Source organism: Apis laboriosa, unplaced genomic scaffold (assembly GCF_014066325.1).
Source record: "Apis laboriosa isolate Shangri-la unplaced genomic scaffold, ASM1406632v1 scaffold174_cov162, whole genome shotgun sequence".
Lineage (NCBI taxonomy): Eukaryota > Metazoa > Arthropoda > Insecta > Hymenoptera > Apidae > Apis > Apis laboriosa.
Window position 1 is genome coordinate 95860 of NW_025222156.1, and position 15206 is coordinate 111065.

Here is a 15206-nt window from a genome sequence, read left to right on the forward strand (position 1 = left end):
GATATGTGCCAAATGGCAGTCGTAAACTCGTGCGCACAAACTTTGCAGATATAAATCGCATTTTTTCCCTGAAATATTACATTAATCTCGTGTTCTTTCTTCATGGAAAACGAGCAAAAATTTTATCTCAAGATTTACAAATATATAGATAATTTTAAGATTATTAAATACTACATTTTCTGCCTTCGTTTATTTCTTATAAAACTTGATACTCTAAAAGATCAATATCGGGATATCAACTACAAAAGGAGCTAGAAAAACGATTATATTAATTCGCAGAGAAATTCAAAGAGAACATTTAACGTGTAATTTGAAAATATCAATATAATTTTTCAATTAGACAACGAATCAAGGATGCGGTCGCTGCGACGGTCGTCCTTCCTGTCGAAGTTACACGTACAGCGAGGGAACCGGGCATGGTTCGGGCAACCAGCAACATCCTCAATATCCATTGCAACACAACCAGCCGAAGACGTTCAACCGGAGTGACAGTGTCGGTGACGAGTGTTACAGTGAGTCGAGTAACGATGCATACAGGAAGACGTGCACCGACTCGAGGAGATCGCGGTCGCTCAGGCAATATGATAGGAACAGTGGTGACGTAAGTGACATAAAAAACGAGCTGAACGCCAGTGCAGACACGGCGAAACACCTGAGACAGTACAGTGATTCGGTGGTGGATAGTGGTACGTGTGTGGACGATTTGTGTGATAATTTGAACACCGCCTCCGGTCAAGGGAACGAGGGTGAAGCCAGGGATGCAATCACCAGATTGGAGCCCAGAGGACCTCTGCTTACGTTTCATAGAGCCGGTGCACCGTTCAGGAGTGCTTCCTTTGGCCAGGTGGACTTCAATCAAGGTAGTTGCTTTTGAATAATAATTTTTTCTTTTTTAATAAACTTTTTATTATCAAGAAGATTGAAACAATGGAAACAAATCCATTGGGGGACAAACAGTTGGTGTAATCGAAAATTATACAGTTACTACGATTTTACGTCGAGATAAGTGAATTCTATTGAACGGTTAGGATGCTAATTAAAATTTTCAATGAATGGAGCTTTGCTGTATTTCTGATATCTGATATTGATAATAATTTAACAATTCTGGATAATATGAATGAATTTTATCATGGATTTATATCAAGATAGAAAAACAGACAAGAGATCAATTAATGAATTTGAATGATCAATTAAATATCTCTGATTCTTGCAGATTATTATTAATATCTTTTGAATTACAAAAATACTTTGAATATTGTCGTTAAATATTATCATTAAGTTTTATTTTCGTAACTTATATTAATCTAAGTTATTTATTAAAAAGATTTTCTATGGTTTGAAATACATATGCAAGTTTAAGAAAAATTGACAAACTCATTCAATTTCTTATTATTATTCTTCAAATTTACCAAAAAAATCGCGATGAGAAAATTGATAGTATGAAGTATGAAACTTCTTCTAATTATGATAGGTTCGTAGATTTTGTTCGCAGTTATCACACAACCGCAGCTATAAATGAGCGTAAACGAAACGGTAGAATCTATGCATTTACGAGAGGCATTTGAATGGGCGTAGCAGTGGGAGAGCAGAAGCGACCGTAAGAACAGTTACTCCAAAGCATTCATTGTACTTTGTTTCCGTGTTTATCTTTTCGGGTCTTCACCTGCTCGGAACTGGTTCTACTAGTCACTACCCATAAAAGGTTCTGCTTTACTTCTTTGCCGGAGCATTATTGCTTCGTAGATTCGAAGAAATTTTCTTCGATTCAATGAATATTGGAACTTCTGTAAAAGCTTTGCAAGCATTAATTTTCTATTATCACAATGGAGTGTGTATAAAGTTTTCAAAATCTTAAATAGGAATTCTTAAAGATTGGCCAATACTTTTCTTGAATTTTTCTATTAATCCTTTACCTTATAACGACAGTACATAATAAAGATATTATATAAATTTTGAAAGGTATTTATTATTTAAATTTTATTGTATTTCGTGAGAATATTCTAAATATTTCAATAATTTTATTTTTAATTGTAGGCAAGAATTCGATTTTTATAATTCAAATTATAAATTGTAATTTTTCTGGTTAATTTAATGTTAGTGTAAAGAAAAACAGAATAATAAGAATAGCAAGAATGAAAATAAAATTTTCAACATCCTCATTATTCATCATTCTTCATAAGTAATACGTATTTTCTTCAAGAAAATGTTAAATCGATCTTCAAACTTCAACTTCAACTTCTACCAACGAGTGTAAAATTGAAAAAAGAAGGAAAGAAGAGGAAAAAGAAAAGGCAAAGTAAGAGACGTAGAAGACTCGAGCATCGAGTTACATAACGGGACACGATAATGTTGCCTTTGGTATCGTTTCGTTTTCATTTCGAGACGCGATAAATAATCGCTCGGGTGTCGAGCGAACGCGGAAATTTGGAAGAGAAAACATTGTCAATTAATTATATGATTTGTATACGGCCAGTTGTGTACTTGTAAATATTGGCCAGTCCAGTCGGGGTGGCGAGAATGCAAATTCCGGCTGTATGGCGTTTCGCCAAATAAACACTACTCATTATGTCTATTATTACATGTAGATGTCGGTACAACCGTGGATAGGAACAATCTAAATCCGTAAAAAGCAGCGAATTTCTCGAAATTCTTTTGCTTTACAACAGATCTACGAAAGAAATATTCTGACAAATCGAATTTTATCTTATATCCTATTATCTATATTTTTAATGAACTTCAATTAATGAATTATTATATTTTTACTATAAAATGTAAGAATCATTTCATTAATCCTTTGCAGACAAATATTGCTATTACAGCAGTAAAGATAAAATTTTCACAATACTGTAATATTTTTTTTTATTTTTAATATTTAGTTAGTCTTTTTAAAATTTAAAATTTTGTTTCATGTAGAAAATATTCTCTATTTTCAAGAATCAGAGAATATTGGTTTTATTAAATACTAGCTTTTCTCAACTTTTCACGAACAAAGTTCTATAACATTGAGAAATCCACGGATTTTCTTTCCCTCCTTTTCTCGAACATCGTATTTCCTACGTCTTGCTTTCTAAGTTTCACATGTGTTAAAAAGACGCCCTAAATTCGCTCTTCTCTTGACCACATTTTACCTTTACACGAATTCCAGTCCAATAATTTTCGAGGATATCGAATACTTTTCCTCACTGGTGAAACTTCCTCACTGAGTCGATCGAGGCCCGTCTACTTTTCCGCGGATCTTTCCTCGTTTGGCAAAGTATGAAGCTTGTTTACGCTTGCAACGGTATGTTTTATCTTCTCGTCTCGAGAAAGAAGAAGAAGAAAAAGAAAAAGAAATGAGAGAAGAAAGGAACTCTATATAATACACAGTTTACACTCCATGCCGAAAATAGCGAAACGGTTCTCTATAGATCTGGATTTTTCTCTCTGGACACGCGTAACATTGACTTTCGTCTACGAAAGTATAATAACTACGGCCCTGAACTATATACAAGCAAGCAGATTCGGTTTCACGATAACTAGAAATAAGAGAGATATTAGAGATCGTGAACGGCCTTTAAAGATAATGCTTTTTATCCCTGGCCTGAATAAACGCATTGTTTGCTCGGTTAATTATTTAAATTCTCTTTCTTTCTCTTTTCCTAAAGCAATAAAAATATCATTGACAATTTCCACGAGATAATTTTTCTCTTTTTTTCAAATTAAAAATCGTGTGCACGAAAAGCAAAAAAGAGAAGGAGAGAAAAACTAGAATGAGGAAGAGTGCAGCCGATTTCTCGATGTGTAACAAGGGCAAAAGCATGAATCGCGTGTGAGGCATAAGCCGGAAATCTCTTCGCCAACAAATCTTTCACGGAACACCTTTTACGTTCGAAAGTAGTTAAAGTTACGGTTTACGAGGACGTGTAACTTGGTATCCTCTGAAATACAGCTCCAATCGACGGCCATTAACGCTGGAAAAACGCTTGATCACCGGAGATGAGAGGGAAAAGGAGCTCGAGAGAAAGCAAAGCGGGTAGATAATAGATTTTCTACTCGAGTATCGATGGAGAAAAAAATCCAGAGATAATAATAATTACGACCACAAAGTTGGCGATCGCATTGCTCGCGGCTGATAATTGAAAACGAAACATGATTATGGAGGGAGAGGTTGGAAGGAAAAATTAATCACGGAGAAAAATAATTTTTGTTTTATGGAAATTATGAAAATTTTCTGTTTGAAAAAATGTGAGAAAAGAGATAATAAAGAAATGGGGTGGAAAATATGAGAAAGAGATGAATATGATGGTAAGATTATAAAAATATTTTAAATGTTTCTATTGTAAGAATGAATAATTAAATTGTATAATATTCTTCTCCTTTCACGATATTAATTAAAGTGAAAATAGCATGAATGGATTATATTCTTTAGCGTACAATATTATCGTGTGCCCGTAATTGCGTGCTTATGCATTCACGAGTTCCATTATTTTTCTTGTCCCCGTATTTATGCTCGTGAGAAGTATTCCCATCAGGAAGATAGCGAAAATTAACGGATGTGTGTTTTACAGTAAACGAAGGATTTACATAGTAGTCAATTTGACGTTTAATTATTGCGACGATAATTACGAGACGGTCCAGGTAACATGGAATTCATTATTATCATATACTCGATGATTTACAACATCTGTTGTAATTATCGATAGGTTATACATTCGATCAACGAGTTCCTTATTGCCTTTAAATTGAAGAAAGATTATTTTCAGATAAAAATGTTATTTTATGTCTATAGGAGTACTAAATTTTGTTCTCAAAGCTATTAAAATTTACATGGAAGAATAGTTTCTTGTTAAGCAAATTAAACTTTGTATACAAAATCTAGGAAATTGTGATTATTTAAAAAATTTTCTACACCATGTACTGTACATTTATTACACTTATAAGATATAGATTGCGATACGTGCAAAAATTTGTGCCAAATTAGAAAAATTGTAACAAAATACGAATTTGTTACGATTCCTTGGACGATGAATTTGCGGCGATCTCAATAAATTATTGAGATCTATCATGATTTTTCATGAATTTACAAGTTTTCCAAATAAAATTAAACAAGCTATTAAATTAACAGTATTATAAGAAAAAAAATTTGACGTACACCAATCAAATAATAATTAAATTTTAACATAAATTCATTTTAAATTTAATTAAATGAATTGCAATACCGAAAATTATTATTAACTTAACGCAATTCACGATTTCTTAATTAAAGTAATTGAAACAAATACCTGATTCTCGGATGTCACTACCGATGATATACACTCAGGAATAATTGAAAGAAAGGAATAATAAAAGTTTCGAAAACGACAGAATTCGCCTCTTAATCGCTATCTTTTCACGGGAATTCGGCCAAGACGACGTGCTGTCGTTTCAAAACGTCACCGAGATCTTCGTTCTCGTTCTCACTCTGTTTGTTATTATTGGAATGGTCCACCTTCTCGTGTTGAGAGATCTGCCAAAATTACCTGACACACGAGCAGGTAATTAAAACTTGCTCATTCTTTCTCTCGTGCTCCTGTTCACCTCTCAACAGTCGCTGGTTTTTCAATAAAATTCATTTCGAAAAATTATAAATCTATAATTTCTCATTTTCTTTTCACGCGATGACAGTTCGATTAGAAACTAATGATTCATAGTTAGGAGAAATGTTCGGGATTGATTCGGGCGGATGTTTACTTTCGATTTTCTGCTTCTCTCTTTGCCTTTTTTTTTTTTTTTTAAATCTACATGCACAGTTTCGATGTTGGAGAACAGTAATTGATAAGTTGGGGGGATTGAACGAAAGATAAGAAAGATATCTTCGCGTGTTAGGACTTGGGAAATCGTTAAGACTTATAATTATATTTTTGATAAGATTTTAAGATGTAAGATAGTTGTGTTACGAGCAAGATATAGTAACTTGATTTTCTTTAGTACGTTTTATTATGCTATACGATTAAAAGGATATTAGATACAGTTAGAACCGAGTAGTATCTCTTAAAGGAATTAGCAACGGTTATTTTTCCCTGCTAATGCATCGCGAATCCGTGTACAACTTAATTACTCTGGTGTGTGATAGGTGGCTAGTCATCTCTTCTTCCACGATGAATCACCAAGTTTTCTCAACCGTTCACTTCGCTAGTGGTAGTAATTTCAAAGATGCTATCGCTACGCGAGATTCGTTGAATTAGTTTAAACCACCGGTTCAATTAATTATGAACCGTACTCTCCCTCGTCAAAATAATTCACAAAAGGGAACAAAAGTAATATCATTCTCGTTCGATAACGTTCAATAACGGATAATAATGAATCGAATCTTGTGTTCCAGTTAGTCGACAGAAGGCACAGCCGATAGCCACGTCGAATCGGGCCGACAGCAAGGATGTTCGTGCGAGCACGTTGCCACGAAGACGAGGAGACGTCAGCCCGGTGGTCTCGACACCGCAGAACAGCCCCAATCGTCAAAGTCCAAGGACCTCGACGCCTAGCGTGGACAGTGCTGTCGGCTCGGCGGAAGGGTTGGGCGTACCTCAGACCGGAAACGTCGAGGAGATCCGACCGAGGAGCGATGGTTCCGACAGCTTGGCCACTTCCAGCGCTCTCACCAGCCCGGAACCGCCGGTTCCGGAGATCAACGAGCCGAGAGTCGATCTGGTACAGGCTGATATACCTCCTATCGAGATCGTCACGTCTGAACCCGTTTTTCCGCTCGTTGAAAACGCACCTATCGAGGAAACCGCGCAGAAAGGTAGGTTAATCGATAGAAGAAATTAAACAGTAGTTTCTTATTTTTCGTTCGCTTCAGGGATGTATGCGATAGAGGATACGAATACGTAGAAATACCGAGGTTTTGATTTGATTGCACAGTATTGTACTTGAAATATCGTGAAAACACTTTTCTATAGCAATTGTTAGTGACAGTTATCTTTCCTTTGTTTAATGGACGTTTTATGTTTCGATCGTAATAGAAAGTTTCTACGCGCGCTTATTAAAGTGAAATTTACTTTGGTTTATTTCGTGATTTTTGAAAGGAAGAGAAAAGATAAGATATATAATCCAGAAAGCATAATTTATACATATGCGCTTATTGCAAAACAATTATAATAAATTATGATTGTTTTATTATATTTATCTATTATGTTTGCACATCTTAAAATCTTAAAATCTTCCTATTAATACTTTAACATAGTTCCATAAGTTATTTCATGTACAAAATTCCTCAAATTTTATTTTTAATTTAATTTCTCTATTCGTTATTTTATTCGTACGATATTTTCTTCTATTCTCACGATATATCTATTCAAAATCGAGCCACGAGCAGAGATTATCCTAATGCCGAAGCGAATCTCTTCCTCTAATATAACAACAATTTGTTATTCGATTTCGTCATTGGAAATTGGCAACATAATATTACTAAAGTTGACATCCCCGCTGTTTGTAATTTTAATTTAATGACTTCATCCCGTGCCAGAATCGCGCCTTCACCCTCGAACTCTCTCATCATCACTCTCTTTCTCTCGTTCATTTCGCGTTGCTTATCAGCCTCGCGTATCTTAATAGAGATCGTTTCGTCACGCGAAAGATTCAACGACCCGCGGCCACACTCTTAATTATCGGATATCCGTTGACACGTTTATCGAGGCATCGAGTGGCAAGAATTAGGAATCGGTCGTTGAAAGTCGGCCCCGGCTCCGTTGATGTATTGGAGCATCGAATCGAACCGGATGAGCCGGGCCAAATATTTTCGCTTGTCCCACAGTGGTGGCAGAGAAGGGTAGGGAAAGAAGGACTATTTTTGGTTGCATCGACAGGAGTACGGGTACAAAGGTGCACCCAAGTTTCCACTTTATTTCGCGTGGCCTCTATTTTCGGAACGGTGGGTGCCAGGGTCGAAATAGAAATTTCAACGTCATCGGGCTCCAACCCATCTTCATTGATGACTTCACACGCCCGTTCACTGGTGTCTGGACTTCTCTAATTGTGGTGTATACCACGGTTGATGATGATTGACCCAGGTTACGATTCAACCGTTTTATTATTTAATTGTTTTTTGATTTCTTCTTTAAAGAAGAGAGGAGAAGAAAAATGAAGATTGGAAGCGAACGAGGGGAAGCGAGACGTTACTTTTGTTTTACCCGCGATATTTCTTTCTGTTTGTTGGATAAGTAGGCTTCTGTTAGCTCTGAGTCATTAAAACAGCCGGCTAATGGTTATTTTCCTACCTCCGGCTAGCGGTTGTTTCCTAACTACGTTATTTATCAGCTTGCCCACTTTATGTACCGATGCTTAAATTCGTGTAAAACTCGGCTTCTTTTTCGATTAATATTTCTTCGAAGTAGCATAGCCATATTATAAAAAAATCTTAAAAAAAAAATTAATATTTCTTCGCAATTTTTTTGAAAAAGTGAGTCAAAATTCGTTATTTCCAAAAAAACTATCGTATTCATAAAGAACAAATTACAAATTACTTACAAAAAAAAAAAAAGAAATTCTAAATATTATTCAAATTATTTAAAAACTGAAAAAATTCCATCGAAATCGAACTTTCTTTTATAATAAATTCACCACAACTTTGAGAATTGAAACAAAAATGATTTTTACCCGCAGAAAACAGGCTGGAACCTCACGAGGTGATAATAACACCCCCACCCGAGGAGCCACGGCTGAGTCAAGCAAGCGAGGGTAGCGAGGCGGCGAGCGAGGCACCCTCCGAGACGTCGTCACCGTCGGGCAAAACGAGAAGGTATCGAGGGGACACCAGCAAAAGGAGAAAGGGTGTGTACATAACCCAATGGCCGGAGTCCTTGGACACCGACAGGAACAAGCTGTCAGCTCAGAGCAGCGAGGAAAGAGACGAGCCACCTGCAACGCCCAGCGATCTTTCTGATTGCGAGGGCCACACACCTAGAAGGTAACACGAGAATGAGCACTGATATATTGGAATAGAATGCAAATAGACCTAAAACTTACGACTTATGGAACGCAATTCAAACGCAGAAAGTCGCGAAAAACTATTTTGCTTAAAACTATTTTCTCGTTCGCCTGATATAACCTGTTCGTGTTTTCGATTAAAATGGATAAATTTTATCGAAAATAAAGAGGAATTTTTGATAATTTAATTGAGGATAATTATGAGAATGAACTCTTACAAAATTGAATTGAAAATTTCCTCTTTAGATCTTCCAAAAAAGAGTTTTGAGAATATATATCATATCGCTACTACACACTATATTCTTTAATCACTCTAGTCTTTCAAAAATTCAGAATTACTTACAAGTTTTTAAAGTAATTCTTTTAAAGTTTTTAAACTAGAGATCATCAAAGATCTATCAAAGATATCTAAAACGTACCTCATTTATTATTTCTCAATTCAACTTCGAAGAACGAGTTCCTCAGCAATACAATCGTTGAAATCGAGATGAAACACTCGACGAGATGAAAACTTTAAAGTGATTTTCATCCGTGCAGGTACAGCAAGAGGCCTCTCCGCGGCCCTTACGGGCAAATGCTGGAGGCAGAAATGGCGAAGCCGCGAACCGCCGACATCTCTCTCGAGGAAGGTCTTCGTCCACGCAGAAAAGTATCCGCGAATCTCTCGTACAACACGAGCTCGAATAACAGCGGTTCAGAGCCGCCCACGCCCTGTCATCACAGAACCACTTCCAGCCCGAGCAAACTGGAAGGTCTTCCGGGACCAAGTCCCGAACTCCTCGCGGAACTGCTTCGAGGATCCTCCGAGAGGGTAGCTCGTGCACCCGCGCATCGAAACGTGAGTACTTCTAAATTTAATATTCATTGCTTCGAGGCACGAGATTTGTTATGATAGAAGAAGAGATATCGACGGAACAGGAAACAATGTGATAAAGTAAACGTAGATGAGAATGATTTAAGTCAAGCTGATACAAGTCGAATTCCGAACCATTAATCGAAATGAAGATAAATAAGCATTTCTTGCGGCTCGAATAATCGTGGAATCTTTATTATCTGAGGCTTTTCTTGTTTGAATATTATTATTATTTCGAACGAGATATTTCCTGAACGTCCTTATTTTATTAATGGTTTTCCTTATGTTCAATTGCATTCTATCTTCATTCTTCATTTTGGAAAGTTCAACCATGAATAATCGTGGATGGATAATAGTTGAAAGATCATGAAAGATGTGATAAAATTGTTGCGTAGAATAGGAAGTATACTAGATACATTTAACAATTGATAATTGATCTTTGATAATTGGATCTTATATTTTAAGAAACAAGATAATAGTATCTAAAAGGATACATTTTTTTTTCTCTCTACTCTTCTACATCCCGCAAATACTTGAAATATTTCACAGAAGTACATTCTCAACGAATTAACAAACTCGAAAAGAGAGACTCGCTAATTTGCTCCGTTTCATCTCTTCTTTTGCTCGGCTTGAAAAATACCTAAGTTACACGAATGATAATTACGCTTCGTGTAAAAGCGTATCCGCGTACGATACGGCGATGTAATGAAGAGCTAATCGGCGGATCGATTAACGAGCGGACACCAGTAAAAACAAAAGGGGCAGAGAGGGAAGCCAATGCTCTCTCGAGAGAGTCAAGAGCACCGCGATTGATCTTATCGCGGCGTCGTATCTCTGCCAGCCTCTTCGCCGATCTTCCTCGCCGCACTTAAACATCTGGCGACCAATTTTCAATCGATGGATGTCTCTTCAACTCACTTCTATTTGGTTCACATGACGAATCGTGCGACAGAAATACCGATTAACTTTCGATCTTTGGAAAACGATCGTTCAAAGTATTATTCAATTATCGAACTAAGATTACGTCGCAATAATCAAGAAAATTCGTTATCTCACAATTGCTTTTCATTTCTTAATTTTGGAAATATTATTCCATGAACGAAAAAGAAAACTTTCTAGAGAAGAAAACTATTATAAATTACTAAACCATTATTCAATATCAAAATATCTATATTTCAAGCTTCCTATTCTACAATTGTCTTTCATCCTCTAGATTCTAGAAAGAGTATCACACACTATTTCCCAAGCGAAAAGGCAAACTTTCCAGAGAACAAAGCTAACATAAACATTAAACATTAAACATTATTCAACATCGAACTAAATTTGCAAAGACCATTATCCAAGAAGCAAAAAGGCGAGCTTTAAAAACCGAGTAATTCGAAACAGATTTTCCAGTCGTGGTACGTCGAAACGTGTAATCTAATAATAATGTTCGGTCATATTTCTGGGATGAGTTGTTGGTGGTGTTTGGCCAGTGCACTCGAGGTTAGCGTAGTGTCCCCTTGATTCTGGCAGGGTGGGGGCGTGCACGAGAGGATATTCCTGGCCTTAGGTGTACCTGGGCCTCTGAACGCGTGCACACTGTGGACAGAATCCGTCTCATTTTTACGCAACCCGACCTTGTTCGATACACATCGACACGTTCGACAATGTGCGTGTCGTGCGACCGGGCGAATTCGCCCCCGCTTTTGTGAAGCTGTCGCTTTTAGGGTCTCACGAGGCGATGGGGATGCTAGATCGATGCTCTTTCGTTAATTAAACTTCGTTCGTTATACGCAAATGTTTCCTTTCGAACGATTTTTGACGGTGGTAATTTTGTGGATGGATATATATTGTTGGTGTTGTTAACATAATTTCGATATGGTAAATTGAATTCGAGTTCGACGGGTGGTTGAAGAGTGGAGGTGGATCCTCGAAATGAATTCTGTAATTTGTACACATGGAATTTTATTAATTTCTTGTAATAGTAATAAATCTCTGGTTGTAATTTATCGATGATTGAAACGTTATTTCATGCTTGTACGAGTTTAATAGTTGGATCGTTGGAATATAATAAGTATGAGAAATTGATTATTTACGTGGAATTTTAATTTTGCTCAAATAATTTTCTCCGTTTTTAAAAGTAGGGTGTTCCGTATCCAATAAGAGAAGCTGAAAATCACCTCAAAAGTATCACCCTTTCAACTTCTTTTTTTAAACTATCCAAGTTTATTGTGTCTAGCGTCGAATACACAATTGAATCGAATCCAATAGTATCTAACTTCGTATCGCAATCACGACTATCTTTAGCTGAAATATATTTCGTTTTGAACCTTTGCCGTGAAAGTCGGTCCGGCCCACCGGTTACTTTCTAAGGTTTCCATAATTTTCCTCGTAATCGACTGCTAACTTTTAACGAACAGACTTTCACGTACGTACAATGAAAGGGGAAATGGATTGATTCGCGGCTACGTGCCGGTTAATAGCACGTCTAATCTCTTTTATACCGATCGTTTCGCCATATGAATTCGCTGTTTCGTTACCACAATCATAAGGAAGGTTATCCAACAACGAGTCCAACAACTTGGAGAATTAGAGCGCAGATACTCGTTCGAAATACGGATAAAAATAAATTACCTTTGGAAGAACCGTCACGCATTTTTATCTTGGCTAGCTCGACGATCATGTACCTACGCGCGAAACGGAAATTAATCATGCTTGCAGAAAACGCCAGTTTTTCTTTTTTCTGAAAAAAGAAAAAAAAAGAAAAAGAAAACAGGACCGTTCGTGATACGTAACAGAGAACGTTTCGTCATAGTATCGATCCGCGCGAAAATTTCGAGAAATCGAAAGAAATTGTAAGGGAAAATCTAAAGATTTCCTCTCGATATTATGTTACGACTCTGAATATTATTTGCATTTATTATTAGGAATGTTATATATGTATCACAATCGTGTCAAAACGTAATATATATTTTAACGTTCGAGACGAGTGAAGATTTTTTTAAATCGGGAGTATCAGAGGGAAAGAAAAGAGATGGACATTGGTTGACATTCGTGTGGAAATAAAGCTCGTTATTTTATGCGCGAAAGCATAGAATTTCTAGCGGAAAGGATCGCTAAGAAAACATATAAAGCAAAACCTCGGTTGAAAATAACGGGGCCACGGGATAAACAGGGATATTTTCAGATTGGATTCTTTGTCTATCTTCTGATGTCATCGATTTTAGGTAGGATATTGCGTAGATTTCTAGGATTTCATGAATGAATCCCGAAACTTACAATGCCAGATCGTTTGTGACGTCCGAATGACGTCGTAGTGCCCACGTAGCTCCTTGAATAATTTATAGCTATCGTCGGTCTTTATCACTTCACGAATTGTTGAAAATCTATTTTTCTCTTTCTTTCGTCTTTTAGTATTTCGCGTGTTGAAATATGTTTAACATGTGTCATAGTATTAAAATTAGTTATATCCCTAAGATATATCTAAAGATAACGTGACAAGATTCTTCTACTTTTCCTAAGAATAATTTAATCGTAGTATTTTAATTCGTAATGAAGTTCAATTTATCAAATTTATATTATACTTTATAAATTTCATTGAAAAAGATATAGCGTATTGTTAATAAATGATATCTTCTTTTTATAAAAAAGAAAAAATGCAATTGTTGATGCATATTTATAAGACTAGATGTGCATTACGATAAATCTTATATCATCTAATCTCATTGACGAAAAGTTTAAATAATAATAAAAGTTTAAATTATAGAGAAAAACTCATTTTCAATGAGTTTTGTAATGGTCATTGGTTTCGACACGTAATCGATTTTCATGGACGAAAGTTCACATTATTCAAAAACAATACGTGAGCAAAGTGAATGAAAAGCAGAACTGCATTGAGGGCGATCGACAAACTCGAATAAAATGCCCGAAAATCTCGAGGCTGAGACGCTGCAGACTAAACAAGCGTCCTCGAAATAAATATAGGGCATGAGGCGATAAAAAACAAAATATAAAATAATTTCTTGCACTGTCTCGCAATAACCAACGAGCACTGGCCAATCGATATTTTTGTATATTTTCTCTAACGAGATTAATTCCTCGTTTATATTGTCTTCGAACACGAATACGTAAGAATTACGTTATGTGGTGGAGATGTTCCTTCTTCGAATTACATCACAATGAAATATTCGAAATATTCAGTTAATAATTTAGTAAAGGAAAATATTTGAGATATTCACTTCGATACACAATATTTATTACTACAGCAAAGTAAATCATTGTGTTGAGTGATTTATTTTTTGACGAAAGTGTTATTTTATCCCGTGGAAATATTGTTACTCTAATATTAGCTTACGATGTTTCAAGTTCTACTTTCAATTTGATTAATTCACTGGAAGGAAGATTTTGAAAATTGTCAATTTATATAAAATATGGATAATTTTAAATGCGCATAATAATCTTATTATTCTTGTTAAAATTGTTGAAATTTAAAGTTTATGGATTCGAATTTTTACGGTCAAAGCTTTATTCTTGTATAATGATGAATACGAATATATATGATTATTAAAATAAGATGTTAATTATTAAAAGTTTGTTCTCTTTAATATAATATATTTAAATTTATTTCAATAATATGAATAAAAATCGTTTAAAAAAATGTGTAATTCTGCTAATTCAATGAAATATCTTATTTCATTTTAATTTTTATTTATTTTCGTTAAGATACGTGAATTTTATACAAAATTATTCAATCTATTATTCTAAATCCTGTTAAAGGTATCAAGGAAGTGCATTAGTGATAAGTATCCTTGTTGAGAGAAATAAATTATTATTAGATATCCTGCCGAGATAAGCAACCACGTGTTAATTCAGTTTGGCGCAGATGCGAACTTCCGGAGTCACTAAATAGACTTCGACGTGAACTCACGTGCAAATAAATTTCCGCATAATGGTAAATAACATCAAATCGAGCATTCTATCACGATGAATGTCTATTTATTTTTCATGAAAATAACGTAGATTTATAATTAAAGGTAGTAATTACATTTTTCGACAATTATTTATTGCAAATTTGATTCGTTTCCATTTTTTTCTTTACATATTTTTTTCTTTATATAATCGATTACACAATGTTCCCCTGTGTATATTTATAAAAATTTTTACGAGTGGACATCTCGAAAAGCGTCCGTGTGATATAAACCACGACAAAGTTAAGAATTAATCCTATCTGCACAGAGTTAAGGATAATTCAATTAAAAGTTGCGTAAGTCAATATCGATACAAAAATACAACGAACAACGGTTATTCTTTGTCATCCTTCACAGTAATTAAAATATATTTAGGAAAAATATTTCACAAATCAACCATGTCATACGCGATCTTCACAGATTAATAATAATTAATAGAGATAGAATTAATCCAATGATAC

General features: G+C 35.4%; 1 protein-coding gene across 5 annotated transcripts in view; it reads left to right on the plus strand.

Annotated features, from left to right (window-relative positions):
• LOC122711615 (rho guanine nucleotide exchange factor 17) overlaps positions 1–15206 on the plus strand; it is a 57738-nt gene that overhangs the window by 17312 nt on the left and 25220 nt on the right. For all 5 annotated transcript variants that reach the window (XM_043930573.1, XM_043930572.1, XM_043930574.1 and 2 more), the window contains exons 5-8: positions 341–860; positions 6341–6760; positions 8620–8923; positions 9481–9781. In XM_043930573.1, coding sequence (XP_043786508.1) covers positions 341–860; positions 6341–6760; positions 8620–8923; positions 9481–9781 — 1545 coding nt within the window. The remainder of the gene's footprint in view (positions 1–340; positions 861–6340; positions 6761–8619; positions 8924–9480; positions 9782–15206) is intronic.